This window comes from Rhinolophus hipposideros (assembly GCF_964194185.1).
Source record: "Rhinolophus hipposideros genome assembly, chromosome: 13".
In the NCBI taxonomy this organism is placed as follows: domain Eukaryota; kingdom Metazoa; phylum Chordata; class Mammalia; order Chiroptera; family Rhinolophidae; genus Rhinolophus; species Rhinolophus hipposideros.
This window is the reverse complement of record NC_138059.1, coordinates 65348532-65364206: the sequence shown is the minus strand read 5'-3', so window position 1 is coordinate 65364206 and position 15675 is coordinate 65348532. Positions and strand designations below refer to the sequence as shown.

The 15675-nt window shown below is 40.1% G+C and overlaps 1 protein-coding gene across 13 annotated transcripts in view; it reads left to right on the top strand.

Annotated features, from left to right (window-relative positions):
* The window catches only part of EYA1 (EYA transcriptional coactivator and phosphatase 1), a 157418-nt gene that overhangs the window by 28675 nt on the left and 113068 nt on the right, over nt 1–15675 (top strand). For 4 of the 13 annotated variants that reach the window (XM_081070351.1, XM_081070356.1, XM_081070358.1 and 1 more), the window contains 3 exons: nt 8526–8595; nt 8921–9066; nt 12708–12830. In XM_081070351.1, coding sequence (XP_080926477.1) covers nt 8526–8595; nt 8921–9066; nt 12708–12830 — 339 coding nt within the window. Of the gene's footprint in view, nt 1–8525; nt 8596–8920; nt 9067–12692; nt 12831–15675 lie in introns of all 13 variants that reach the window. The other 9 variants (XM_081070357.1, XM_081070353.1, XM_081070352.1 and 6 more) reach the window with 4 other exon arrangements.

Genomic DNA, 15675 nt, shown 5'->3' with positions numbered 1-15675 from the left:
GGGAAGGTGACAGATGAAAACATATTTATGAAATAGAATTTATGGTCTTAGTAACCAACGAGCATGGGGAATGAGTGGGCACAGAGAGAAGATCAGAGTGAGGGAATGCAAGGCAAGCATGACTGAGAAAGAAAGGTGGTGGCTTCAGTTTGGGGCCTGTGGATTGGGAGGTAACATCCACCTGAAGCTGTTGGAGATCAGGAAAGATCTGGAATGGAAATTCTGAAAGTGTACAGAGAGTATAACAGGGTTGAAGACAGAACCCAGGGAAAACCAATATATAAGAGACAGGCAGGGGATCAAATGAGAACAAAGGTGATTGGGGAAGGAAGAGTGTTGAAGTGGATTTGAAAGTGGGGAGGAATTTCAGGGAAGCTCTGTCTATGTGATAGATTTCATAAACAGCTTTTAAAAATATATTTTTGAAAAATTAATGACATGAGAAAACGTTAACTATAGTAAGTGAAAAGCAGAGTACAAGGAATAGTGTGTTCATTATGACAGTTTTGTTTCTTTTTTTAAAAAAGGCGTGCATGGGTAGATATATGCACCTTTGTGTTGTATGCACAAAAATTAATGATGGCTCTCTCTGGATGGTGGGATATCGTTTTAATTTTTTTTTCCAAATTTTTTTATTACCATGCATATATAGAACATACTTTTTAAATAGGAATAATTTTCAAGTGCAAGTTAAAAATCACATACTGCAACGAGATAATTAAGTTTTTTGAAAGTAGCTAGAGATAATAGTATTATGTTGCTGTTTTTCCTGATATTAATAACTGTGGTAAAGGAATTCCTTGTTTTGAAGGAATATACACTAAAGTATTAGTAAAGGGACATCATATCTGTGAGATATTTACAGAGAGGGAGAAAGGGAGGCAGGGAGGGAGAATGAGAATAGAGGATAAAACTCATGTAATAAAATGTTAGCATTTGGGGAATTTGGGTAAAGGATACTGCGGGAAGTTTTTCTACTTTTGTGCAAGTGGCAAATTATGTCAAAAACAAAACATTTAACAATGAAAACATCAATGGATTTAGCGTACAGCAGTTTCTGTGGATGGGTGGGCTTTACTTCCCTTTGTATCCACTGGCCCACATGCCCTGTCTGCGTCTCCAACATAGTTCCTAGCATATATTACGTAGGTGCTGATAACGTTTACTGAATGGGTTCATGAATATGGTGAGGAGGTGGTGACAGGGAAGGGAAAAATGTCTTTCAAGTACGTAAGTGTTTAAGAAGGAGAGAAGGTAGAGATTAGAAAGAGGGTTGAGGATGGCATTGAGAAGGTCAGGGGTGTTTTGCTGCCAGCGCAAACTTGACAGAGGTAGAGGTTAAAGTTATAGGCAGAAAGTGGGGATAATTGATGGAGGGAAGTCTCTAATGGGACAGCAGTAGCTTAAATCCAGAAGAGAAGAGGATCAGCCTAGAAAAGAAAGAACTTTTCCACAAAAACCTCAGGGAAGATGGAATGGAAATAATGCAGATGAGTTTGAAATGGCAGGGGAGGCAGTAAATTGAGGAAGTTCCTACTTTTTCCTCTGAAGTGAGACAAAATGAGAGTAGTGATAGGCTTATGAGCTCGAAGAGAAGCAGAAGATTGAAACAGAGGCCATGAGGAATCGGGAAGCATGAGGCTGCCTGGAAACCTAAAGGTGGATTGACAGCTGAGCTGAAGGTCCAAACAAATTTTTCTCTGCGAGAGCTCAGCTGTCTGGGTAAAAAGACATTTCTCTCGATTCAGGGTTGAGGATTTTTCAGGTTGGGCATGAGAAAATATGGAGAGAAGAGAACTGAAAGTATCAGTAAAAGAATGGTTTAAAATACAACTCACGGATCTAGGATAAGTAGAAAGAAAGCAAAGGTAGGGGAGAATAAATTGAGGGAAGATAAGGATGTTAGGGGTCCTGCCTCTCTTGATGCGGCTGGAGAACAAATGAGATGGAAATAAAGGAACGAAAATTCTAGAAACAGATGTTCCTTTCTTAATCTCAAAACCCAGCGAGGCCTCCACCCCATGCTTCTGGAAGTAGTAGTTCTCTATACTTGCCCTTCCTCGGCCCTCATCACCCCTTGTAAAACTACTTCTCATCGTCCTTCCTGCTACTAAGCTGTAGCCATATAAGAAGAGAGATTCTGTTTGTCTCGTTCACACTCACAGTCCCAGTGGCCACCATCGAATGGAGCAGGTGGTGATGGTCAGTAAACGTTTGTTAAGTAACCAACTGAATTGGTCTGTGCTATTGCGGTTTGAGAGTGTGGAATGGGAGAGAAGGTCCAGCATGTGACCCTGAGCTTGATGGTTGAAGTAAAAGGCCAGCGTTGAGGGCTAGACAGGATGAGAAACCTGTTAAATGCATAACCCCAGATAATGTTGGAACTTGTCAGGGGATACATTCAAATACTGAAGTTTTCGATAAATGCAAGGCAGTGTCCAGGAGGTGGGCCATTGTGGAAAGGGCTGTCACGAATCTCAGAGAAGGAAGGGCTTTGTGGGAGAGCAGGAAAGCAATGGTTTGGAAAAAGCAACAGTAAGGATGGGTGTTCAGGTCTTTGTGTGGTGTCTGGAATCTGAGAGAATGAGCAGCTTCTACTTGGGAAAGATATGCAGGAGAGCAAGGGCCTTGGAGAAGGGCTAATCTGAGGTGGAGGGAGAGTTTGGTGAAGAGACTGAAGCTGTAGAGGATCTTGTCGTCCATAGATTGGTTCTCTGTGTTGGATGCAGAGGAAAGGATTAGGTGAGCTGGGGGATGGGATCAGGAAGCTGGGCTGGACGTTCTTTTCATGTCCTTTTTCTTTCTCTCTTTTCTCCTCTCCTTTTCTCCTGCTTGCCTTCCTTCCTTCCTTCCATAAACCATGGCAGGCTAAAGTGGCTGTGAACAGGACTTAGGGTTTGTCAGAGAAAGAGGAGGCTGGAGAAAGCAGTCTTCAAGCATTTAACTCCAAGATGATTTTTGTATCCGTGGTCACCACTCCTGTTTCCTTCTCCATGATGGCTTAAAAATTTACGTCCTGACTACCCTGGGTGTGTTAAGGAAAGAGCAAGGATAAAGAAGAAACAGAGGCATTCTGACATTGGTCATAGATAGCTCTACCCCTGTCTTTCAAGGAACCCTAGCATGTCAAAGCATGAAGGAGGCGGGAGGCTCACTCTTCCAGGTATCCTGGCGTGGGGAGAGAGGAGGAGAAGGATTGGGTTTTCCAAGGCATGTGGCTGAGTTACAAATTGCAAGGGTATTTATTAGGTTTTTAAAAGCGAGGGAGGCGGTCGTCATTTGCTATTTAGCAATGAAAAGCAGTATTTTAATGATTTACATGTTAAAATCAATTGGGGGTTGAAAATAATGTGTTTTCAGGGATCCCAAAATGTCATTGCCTCCTGCTGCCGCCACTTCCATAAAGCCTAAATGTGTTACTAATTTGTTAAATAAAATGCCCTCTGTGATACCGATCATACAAAGTTGATGTCTTGGGGGTATTTGGAACCTGGAAATAGAAACAGGAATGCTTCTAGAGGAGGAGATACTTGTGTGCCAAATATGTTTTCCTTAAGGTTTTAAAATTGTTCATAAAAAGATGTAACTTTTTGGGTCTGATTCATTCATTTAACAGTTATGTATTGAATGCCTACTATTTGTCAGGCAGTGTTCTAGGCAGAGAAAATAGCAGTGAAAAAGTAGACTAGGTTCCCTGCCTCATGGGCTTTTCATTCTTGTGGGAAAAAGGGGCAGTGACAGGTAAGTGATCGTTGTTAATAAATAGTGACCAGTTCTGTGAAGAAAATGAAAGCACATCAAAGAAACCAGTGAAGAGTAGGTGGAGAGCCCTTTCAGAGGGAAGGCTTCTATGAGGAGAGGGCATCTGAGTACAGATGTTGTTGCAGTGAGGGAATAAGTTTGGGTTAATCTAAATATAATAGGATCATAGGACTTAGAAATGAGGGAAGGGGTTGGGGCGGTCCTTGTGACATTATTTAATTTATGTTTTTAAGAGATCACCATTGTGTGGAAAATGCTCTATGGGAGAAGAGTGGGCAGGGGGTAAGTGGAAGCAGGGAGATTAGCCTTTCCCTGGTTCAGAAGAAAGAGCACTGTGTCAGCCCATGCCCTTCTCAGGAGAGCCACCAAGGCAGGATGAAATGTGCCAGATTCTGTTGGGGGAAAGGAGTGGAGGAGAGAGGGAAGGACGGGGAGGGTGCTGGGGGGGAGGGGTTGTCCTGACTGCCATTCCATTCTCTGGTGGCCACAGCGTTGCTGGTTGGAACACAGTGGTAGACACAGGAAGTGAGACGTTGCCAGATTTAGAATATATTTTTGAAGGGAGAGCTGGCTTGACTTGTGATAAAAGGGTATGAGGGAAAGAGAAGAATCAAAACTTACTTCTATGCTTTTGACTTAATTGTTTGGCTGAGTCATGGGGATGGACATTAATAAGATGGGAGCTGTGGTGGGGGAGGGGGGAGGGAGCTGAGAACTTGCTAAGTGAGATTTCTATTGATCTTCTCTGTGGATTCCCAAGCTTGTGACTGTTATTTGTCTTGGTTTCACCTTGCCCTTCCTACAAGATTTGGGGAGCTTCTTCAGCTTACGTTTTAGAAGTAAGAGAAAGAATGGAATAGTAATAGGAAGTAAACGTGCTAAGACCGTTTGGTGTCAGAGGTCCATACATTCCCAAGTCTCAGGCATATGTAACTTGCAGGTGACTAATGTAAGTTAACCATTTTGCTCACCTTGCTAAATGACCTGGGGACATTCTTTTTGCGTTAGGTTATTCTGGTCCCAGGAAATTAAAATTAATCTGAATTCCTAAATTATTGTTTAAAAAATTCAAGGTGTTTTAGGCAATTCAGGGGAAAAATGCTTGAGATGTACAATGGAAGAGTTTTTAGGCCGCAGAGAGATTGCATGGGTTTGGATTTAGAGAAAGCCCCAAAGATACGTCTTATTATATGGCGTTAAATATTCAATAATTTTAGGTACACGTAGTTAGGTAAGTAGCCAGAAGACACTAGGGCAGCATTGCAGGCTCTTATTCACATTTATTTCATAAGATACTATTTACTCCAGTTCCCAAAGAGCTGAATCAGGTTTATTCTGTATGTGTATAAATAAAATAATTTAACCATTCTTCAAGTCACTGTGATTTTTTAAAAATCTACTTTGTTTATGACCTAAATCTCACATTCTCACTGAACAAATATTGTTTATTGATTACTTATCACCTGCAAGGCCCTGTCAGGGGCTGAGACGAGGCAGAGTACAAGGTTTTTGGTCCCGGAAGCTCATGGTTAGCAGAGGAAACCAACATCTTTAGGCTGCATGTGCTAGCTGTGATACTGGCTTGCCACTATTTGTAACTTTGGAAGAAAGTCCAGAGAAGGAAGCCATTATCCTAAAGAGAAAAGATGTTTTAGCCCCAATGGAGAAGTGTTTGTCAAACAGAGGAAAGAAGAGCATTATAAGGCAGAAGGTCTGGTGTGAGGAACAGCTGCAACAGACATGAAAATGTGGGGACCTATGTGGGGAGTCCTCACATCCAGGGAGGCCCCCTGACACTGAGCCCAGGGCAGGGTGGAAGCTTGATACTGTTTGTGTGCTCTGCCAAGGAATTTGGAATTTTTCCTAGGGCCAGTGTGAGCTCAGTCAAGAGATTGCAAGCTGGAGAATGATCATGAAGAAATTTCCATTGAAGTATGAGCACTGTGGTCGCAGTAGTGAGAGTCAAAGGGCGGTGGGTGGAATGCAAGGACGGTAGCTAGTTGGCTGTTGCCTTCGTTCAGCTGAGACCTACTGAGGACTTGGACCGGGAAGGGAGACGGAATGGAGGATGCCGGAAGCTCCACAGGCAAATTTCTGCATTTTGGATGGGTGACTTGAGAGGGTCATCAAATAGAAGGGGGAAAGAATGAGATGATTTTGAGGTTTCTAGTTTCTGTGTAGGATGTCAAGAGAGAGTATATTTTGATGAAAAGAGTCAGGCAGCCATGGGTTCAAATACCAGCTCTCCCATTTATTCGCTTGGATGTGTTACTTAATTTCTATCCCCATATGTAAATTGAGGCAAAGAATCTGCTTTGAAGCATTTGGCTGAACAGATGGTGACGCTGTACATTGAGTAGAATTAAAAATACAGAAGGAAAGGCAAATTTGGGACAGAGAGTGGGAATCTGGGCATCTGAGAAGAGAAACCTTTATTACACAGACATTGTGTTACATAGTTTGTCAATTATTTCATCTAGTCTTCACAACGATCCTACAGGTAGTATTACTGCCATCGTCTTATAGAAAACATATCAAGGCTTAGAGGGATCAAGGAACTTGACCAATACCATGCAGATGACTTAGAACTTGAATCTGAGCTGAAATTAAATTTTGACTCTAGGAGCTGTGCTTACTTGAAGCCTTCCAAATCTTTCTTCATGTATACACACGTACTAGGCATATACTCTGTGCCAAAACTTTGCAGAATTTACCATACCCTGTGTGATAACCCTGGTATCTTTTTCTAGGCTGTTATTCTATTTGTAAAAAACATTGCTGGGTGTAACCTGTTAAGTTGAGTTTGTGATCTTGCTGTGGGATCTGACCCACAATTTGAAAAACACGGGGACAGAGCTAGAAAACAGCAAAAGGGATTTCTCTTGTTCCTGTCATCAGGCACCAGTTGGTTTTTTTCCTTCAGTTTTCCTTTTTTAAAACTTATTTTCAACTAAGATTCTGCAAGGAAGATATTGCTTCTCCAGCATCTCTGTAGGAGAATTTCTACTTTGCCCTTGGTCTCGGTTCGGGCTTAGAAAAGGGGAGGAGAAGAGGTTGTAATCACAGATGACCTGGGCAAGGGGTAGTCCCTGGTGGTCAGAGTGTTCTGTCATTAATCCCTCCTTTCTATAAACTGCAGTATTTAATCCTCTCGTGGCTACTTGTGTGTCATCTCCCGACGTGTGACAGACAGAACTTGTCTGTGCGTCTGCAGCACCAAACTCAGTACCTGGAACAGAGCAGTGACTCATCATGTGCCCAAAGGCTGAGGGACACAGCTGAGGTGACCTGCCATCCCTTTAATAAGGACTCTGTCTCTGCCAAACTGACTGCCAGATGGTTGGAGTCTGACAGCCGGAATGAGCGGTGACAATCTGGATCTATTGTATTGTCACTGGGTTGGGCCTGTGCGTTTTATCAGGAAAGGGTTAGTCATGGGTTTTGTGATTCTGGTTCGACCCCGCCACTGTTCTCCCAGCCACAAGCTAGCAAAGTACATTTGAGAAGCGTAAATGTACTGAGGTGACGTCATGTAACAATGCATGAAACTTTGAGCGCATGGAACCTTTTAAGGGGTTTTAATGTAGAATACGGTTAATACATAATAGAGCCTCTGGAGACAGGGATTATTAGTGAAGAAGAAATAAATATATTACATTTTGTAACAATTGTACCCAAAGAATATACATCGTAGACCGAGGATAGGGAGAGTTTGAGGGGGAAAAATAATAAAATTATATATATATATATATATATATATATATATATATATATATATATATATATATATATATATACATGTATATGTCATATATGTATGTATTATATATCTGTGTATATATATATAAATATAAATGTGTATAGATATATATGTACAAAAATAGCTCTTATTTACAGTAAAAGAAGCTGAAAACGACCATTTTAAGGCCTAATGTTAGCACAAATGGATTTCTGCTTCTTTAGTTCAGTGTGAGCATAAAAGAACGTGTGATAGGAGAGTTTAGTGCATTTCTGAGCCACACTGAATTAAGTGTATGGGACTTAAAACAAACAAAATTCTGCTTGAGTGCTTTCATGATCTCTTAAAAAACAACTTTTTGACAAGAACACTGAAGTTGAGCACTGAAGGCAAAGGAGCACCCACTCAGCACGAGAAAAAACAGGCGTAGTTTGCAAGTTGAGAAATTTCAGATAGTTATAGGAATGCATTTTTACTAAAACAAATAAACAAACAAACAAACAAACAAAAAACATTGCTAAATCGGTGCAGGCAGATGAGGGCCTGTCCTATTTCTATTCACCAGAGAGAAGATTAGACCCTGTTTCTTGGTAATATAGTCTCAGGTGTGTGCGCTCCCGTGGAGCAGAAACAATAGGCCAGGTGACCTTTGGGTCCTGCCCAGCCCTGCAATTCAACTCCACTTTTAGCATCTCTCCAGACAGTAGCAGGACTCTGTGTACTCGGCTAGCATGCCGCTGTAAAATCCATCACATCATGCTGACAGGTACTTAAGAAGATTGCGACTATGTTTTCTAAGAGTTCATATTAAATTAGAACCACTTAATCAGTTCCTATAGGTTTCTTAATATAGTTCCACTTCCTGTTAGGTCGACTGTATGCAATTCCCATTTCTGCAGGTCATAAAGATCGAATAGCTGCCATTTCATCTTGTCAGCCTGTAATTCAAACTGTATCTCTGCTGTATACTTAGTGTTGTATTTTGCTTTGATTATTGTGCGTTATTTTGTGCTTTTTTTTCCAGCAATTGGGAGCAGTAGCTTCAGCCCAAGACCAACTCACCAGTTCTCCCCACCACAGATCTATCCTTCCAAGTAAGATGTATTTTCTCTTAATCAATCAGTAGCTTTTCTGAGTAGTCTTTTGCCTTATTTTAAGTCATGCCTTGTGCCAACTTGTTACATCTTAATTTAAACTCAAGTGCGTTTCATAGCGACTTAAATGTTTTTATGCAAATTTATTCTGGGCCTTATCTAGTAGAGACACTGAAGGCTTTCAGCACTTGGTATCTTCTATTTGAAAGTTGTGCTTTAAGAGACAGTCTTTTTACTGGAATTTGTGATATGCTTGTGAATCAATGACCTTGCATGTTTCCATCTAATGCATGGGCTTTCATTTTCTGTCATTTCTGACAAATAGCAGAGCATACCCACATATTCTCCCTACCCCTTCCTCACAAACTATGGCTGCATATGGGCAAACACAGTTTACCACAGGAATGCAACAAGCGACAGCGTATGCCACATACCCACAGCCGGGACAGCCGTACGGAATTTCCTCATATGGTGAGTCTGCTACTTTATGGGGCCATTATCTAGTGGGCATACCCCTTATGTGTGAAAGTCTCACAGGAGTGGTACTGAAAGATTGTCATCTTGGGCCACTTTAGGAAGCCCTGTCACCTTTTCCGTCCACATTCTTAATGTGATTGTTTCTTAATGAGCATTGTGAGAACTGGTGGCTACTTATCTTGAGGTCAGAGGTGGCAAATAGATTGCATGGTTCATAGGCTCTCTTGCTCTCAGTTTATTCCATTTATATCTCAGCTCTTAATTTGCCATTTGAGCACTTGGCTCTGGAATCCAAAGTATTTTGGTGCATATTTGTGATAAAACTTCTGTGAATAAAGTCTTTTGGGGTAAAGATGCATTTCCTATTTATCAGATGCCTCACTATGATTAAGAGAGTACAAGCGGAATCCAACAAACCCTAAACTTGAGGGTGGTGGTATTATCAAATTTCAGCATTATCAACCAGTAGGAAGAGCGATCTACATATCTCGAATTGGGCTGCACTTTAAAGAGGCAAATCAGGAAACATTTAAAGCTCACCTCCCCATTTGTTCTTCCCTCCTGGAGATTAGCTTTATCTGGGTATAATTTAACTCAATTGTTACAGGGTCAATACCTGTTAGCTAAAAATAAGTACAACAAAACCCCAAAGTTTAGTTTTAAAGAGATTTAGACTTTCAAAATACCTTTGCTTCAAATCAATTGTAATTTTCCACAAGTTACAGCTTGAGTAGAAAAATACGAATTATTGGCATTTTATTAAAAAAACATAAAACCTAATGATAAAGAAAACAATACGTGAACATTGGAGGAAAGGACTGATAGAATATAAGAATTATGTTTTGTGATCTAATTATGTCTCTGCTTCTGTTGTTTTGTGCTATTCTTTTCTGTAGTCTATTGAAAGAACCAATGTAGTTTTTGAAGCATGTCCTTAATAATTAAAATGTAAATTATTTCATTCCTTTAATTTTCTTCCTTTACCCCAAACCAAATCGACCATATATAAATTTCTTATAGAATAAATAGAAATCAAAATCTAAATTGTATTATGACTTCACCCTTGATAGTTTTATTTCAAAACTAACCCGATTTTAACAGCATCCATAAAATAGACTTTCTACTATTCTCTTCATTTCCATAACTTTTAGTTAAGGTTTCTCAAAATAATATTAGCAAAATAATAATAGATTGAATTTATATATAATTAAGTTTTAAACTATTCTGCTAAAAGAGGGGGCGGAATCTATGATTTGGATGGTGTAGCTTTAATTCCATAGTATGAGTTAAGGGTTCCCCAATTTATATTCTCAAAATGTATTTGTAGGCTGATCATTTGAAGTTGAAGTGCATTTTGCAGTACAAACAATACTAAAGTGCCGTAGACCTGCCAGTGCTGCTGTGGGAAGGTGCCATCCCTCTTACTGCCTTGGGTGCCACTCTCACAGCTCTTCTCTTGTTCATTTAGTCATGGCAGAGCCCTTTGCCAACCTCTGTGCTGTGGGGTAGGGACTCCTCCCGTCCTAAACTATTAGCAAATGTCCCTGTTTTCTGCCATAGTTGTTTCAGGAGGGTGAGGTGAGCAGAAGTTCTGAAATTAGAGCTAGGAGAGTGAGAACAGAGATTGTAATGTGACAGGGTAGGTGGTAAGTGTAAGGTTCATTGTAAAGGCCTTCCATCCTTATAAATCTTCTGAGAATAATTCTCAAGCCTAAGCATTTTCCATTATCACCTTCTTTCTTCTCTTTTGGGGACTTGAGTACAAGGAGATGCTCCCCGTCTCCCCTCCCCCCCACCCCAGTGCGTCTGACCAGACATTCTATTTGTTCTTGGGTCAGTGTATCAAAAAATATGGCAGCCTTCTCCCCACTGCTTTCTCATGAAGGAAGAGCACATAGTTGAGGATTTTTAATTGCTGATGGTCAAGGTCCCAGTAGCCTTAAAAGATTTTCTCTAAGGATTGCTACCCCTGACTTTTTATTAAGACCATGTAAGAAAAGATAGGCAATTCTTTTCGTAGTAAGAACACTAGATCAGTGGAGAAGAAGAGCTCATACTGTTCTTCACCAGATCTGCTTTGAGTTTTTCAGTGAGATGAGTTTGCGGGCTTGTGGGTAGAAGCCACGGAAACAGGTGTGGCTGTCTTGATGGGTGTTTTCTACCTCTTCCTGCTTTTCCTTACCTGTTCTTATCACAAAGATACCCATCCTGAACCTCCAGGCTAAAAACAGAGGTGGTCCAGGTAGAGACTGGAAGCATATCCTTATCAAATGGAGAGAGAGGAGGAAAGATAGGTTCGAGAGCCATCAAATCACCGTCGGGGCAATTGTTTTTCCAGGGACCCCTTATAAGTTTGGGTTATTCATTGGTGTGGGGTTGCCTATCCAGGGAAAATTACATGTTTTAAAATGTTAAGGTTGTGTCAAGGCTTCAGTTTTAAGGCCATTATGAGGTTATTTAGAGACACTCCAAGAATTAGAGAAGGCTCTCTCTCGGCCAAGAGTCAGATTCTTCCACTGCCTTAGGAAAGTTACCTAACTTCATTCTACTGATGAAATTCCCCTAAAATGGAAATAAACAGTGAGACTACTGTGTATTCTAGATCCCAAAGATACTGTTTATCTTAAGTGCAAAGTAAAATTATTTCAAAATGTGAATTTCCTTGGCAGAAATTGTCCTCCGCTCCCTCTGTGAAAATTAAGGACAGTTGTTAACTTTCATGACTGTCTTTACTTAGGATTCAGGGCCGAGCCCTCTACATAATGCTGCCAGACCCAAATACTAAAATCAGGACGTTAACCTGGCACTTGAGGGAGTATTGGGGGGGAGCACATATACATTATTTTTATATTGCAATGTGATAAAACAAAAGTGTACTTTAGGCTATACTTTAAACAATTATATTTAAATAGATAATTGAAACTGCAAGGGACAAAAAGGGAACAATTAGTCAACTTCACTTGTTTATAATTTACTGTGCTGGTCTACAGGATTCAATTCTTAATATTCTGCTTTTTTTGTCCGTACTTTCTGAGAGGATCTGAATATGGGAGAAGGTTTTCCCATTGTGTTGCTTAGTTCTGTGCCCGATATTGCTTCCTCTGACTTCAAAATGAGTGTGTACTCAAACTAGCTTTGTGGTAGAAAAAGTAAGGAAAAAAGAAACAAAGGGAAAAAATGCTGTGAGGCTAGAGACTCTAATTAATCACTTTTTAGAAAAAAAAGGTTTTGATTCTGACACTCATCAGCATGGCAAGTTTTGGAATAATTTAGTTCAAGTTAGCTATGGCTATTTCTTGACTATCGAGGAGATGATCTTAAACTCTTGAAACTAAGTACAGAAATAATGTCACTGGTATTAAATTTTATAGAAAATGGAATGCAGGAAAACAAGAAAGAACAATGTGAATAGGCATTCAAATCTAATAATCCTGTTTGGTGTTGTTTGGTTTTTTTTTTTGTTTTTTAATCGAAGTCGTCGGTCAGGGGGTGTCACGCTCAGCACATATCCCCTTGATTACTGAGATAATATTGGGGAGTCAACAGTGGTGGGAATGTGTTTGTGTATTTACCAGCTTTTAAAAATGAACAGATAGATAAGCTATCACTAACTGATTTAGGTGCATTGTGGGCAGGCATCAAGACTGAAGGTGGATTGTCACAGTCTCAGTCACCTGGACAGACAGGATTTCTCAGCTATGGCACAAGCTTCGGTACACCTCAACCTGGACAAGCGCCATACAGCTACCAGATGCAAGGTCTGTCGTCGCTCTTTTCATTAACCCTGTATGTAGGTACGTTCTAAAACTAGAATCGGATGTCTTCTGTACACGTCAGGTGATGGCGGAAAGTGGACTGGGCTTAGAGGCCCCGTTCCTCATACCTACTTTGGCTCTTCACTTAGCTACTCTCCAGGCCTAAATTTTCCACAATGCTAACATCAAGGGGTTAGAGAATGAGATGAGGGGGGTTTTTCTTCACACACCATTGAAAGGGTAAGGGGGATCAAATATATGGTGATGGAAGGAGAACTGACTCTGGGTGGTGAACACGCAGTGGGATTTATAGATGATGTCATACAGAATTGTACACCTGAAATCTACGTAATTCCACTAACAATTGTCACCCCAATAAATTTTAAAAAAAAAAGAAAAAGAAAAAAGAAAAGCTCTAAGATTCTTTGTGAAATTGAAGCTTTCTGCGTTGGCTTCTATTAGTTATAAAAGGAATGAAAGAAACCAAATGTCAAGATGTAACAGGTTGAGGAATGATATGCTAAAAACTTCTCTTGTTCTCGTTGTGGTCAGACACAGCTCTAGTAATAGAATATGTGATATGTGTTAACGAAAGGATCGACCAAAGACCAGGAGATGAAATGGACATACACTCCATACAGCTTTAAGATAGTGCTTCCAGGAACCAGTCCCTGGGTTCTGGTTTTGAAACTGTAGACTACACATAATACAAGGACCTATGTGTTTTGCTCAATTGTCAGTCCAGGAAGGATTATGGGGAAACACTGGTCCTGCACCTTGGAGAGTATAAGGAACAGTTGACTTGAGAGTCCTGTTTTTCTTTCTATCCTCTCAGATTGAAAGCTTACGCAGTAGAAATAGTGCCTAAGAGAACTAACCAGCTATCTGAGTATAAGTATAGTGTTATAATAGAGAGAAGACTGGAAAGGAAGGAGGGGAAAAGAAAGTTAATTTGGAGAGGGGAAAAAAAACTTCTTTATTGAAAAAAGAAAGAAGGACATGTATAGCTTCAAATTTAGCATTGCTTTGGTACCCATAGGTTTCATTGCATCTGGGACTTATCTAAGACTTTTTTGTGTTTTTGTGTGGCCCTTTGCTGAATGACCTTTCCAGAGGGATTCTAACAACCCGTTTTCTATGACTGAGTTATTATTTCAGATGGGTATTTCTATAATGGCACTTCACTCAATTTTAGGTTATTGGATAAAATGTGATTTCCACAAATAAGCCAGATAATATGCTATGAACTTGAAACTTAACTGGCCAATATAATGATGGATAATGATATACTATAGATTCCTTATGGCCAAATTTGGATAAATAATTAGATTCTGTTTAATATGCATTTCTTAAATATTAAATATGTTATGAAAAACACTTTACCATTATTAAATGATTTTGTGTGCCCAGTTGTGGGAGTCTATTTTGACCTTAGAGTATCTTTTCAGTACATCTTTTTTAATATAAAAATGTATTTAATGTCTAAGATTATTTTTAAAATCCTCCAAGTTCTGTTATTTTTAATTAATAGCAGTTATTTTTGCTTTCATCAATCTCATCAGGCACTAACACTAAAAGCTGGTGAAGTAAAACCTCGGGTACTGGGAAATCTGATTGCTTTCACCTTTGCTGCAAGATTGCTAGAAAATTCTTTCTGCTTTATCTCTTTTTGTACATCCAGTGAAAGATTAGAACTTAAGTTTCACCGAGAAAGACAAAATGTTTTTCTTCATAGACAACTATAGAGTTCACCCCGAGGAAGGGAAATCCTTGCTGTTAGTTTTTGACATCTTTCTGCTCCCAAGGTCAGCCTCACTGTTTCTGGAAGTTTAAGAATGAGGTGAGGGGGGTTTTTCTTCACACACCATTGACAAACCTTATGCAAATAAGTTAGCTGAATGGGAGAGTGTGGACTGACAAAAGGTGCCTGGAGACCCCTGGGTCAACGGTGCAAATAGTGGAGATAGTGTTTTCAATGCTACTCGCCAATCAAAGAGTACTGACAGCAAGAATGAAGCAGGAGTGTGTGTGCATATGTATGTGTAGTAAGGACAAGAAAAGCACTTAGGAAAATCTGCTTCCAGCTTTGATTTATTGACCAGTTGCACAGACTATCTGCCCACTTTGTTATAAGCAACTTTTATTCTCCTTTAATGTAAACAGGCATCTGACTTGAAATCAAGCTTTTAGTTATAATTTTTGAAAAATGCAAGTTCCAGACCAGTTGCTGGCATCACCATCCATTTACTCCACCCCCACCCCCCCATCCACCACAGAAAACAAGAAATTGTGTTCATCGTTTTGAGGCTGAATCATATGAAGAAAATGAAATTTTGTTTAGCAATCTGTTTGAGGTCAGGAAGTGCAAAACATTTTCACACTAAAAACAACTGAAATGATGTCGAGTCCCTTCACTGCTGAAGCTTCAGCCTTGAAGAAAACCCAACTTTCCATAATAACTTAGTTCCATTGCTTCTAGAAGGTTGGAAGGTAGTGATCATCTTAACTTGTATTTTCATCTCCACTATCTAGTAGCATGTCTAAAATACACAAATGTTAGAAGTGGAGAGGCCAATGGCACAACGACAGTGAGAAATTAAGATTCATAAGGACTCTAGTTCTCTTCATTTGCAGAAATGAATTTGGCATAATGAAAATCTGGGTTAGTTTCTTCTCGTGGTATGCGCAAACCAGCCTTCCCTTGTGGCGGCATCACGGAATTGCGTGATGAAGGAAGGGTCTGGATTTGCCATGATAAATGGGAGGGGAGACACACACGCTCATGCACGAGACCCAGTGGGCTCTGGAAACGCCACTTCGTTTATTTTCCTTTAGACTGTATTGCTCT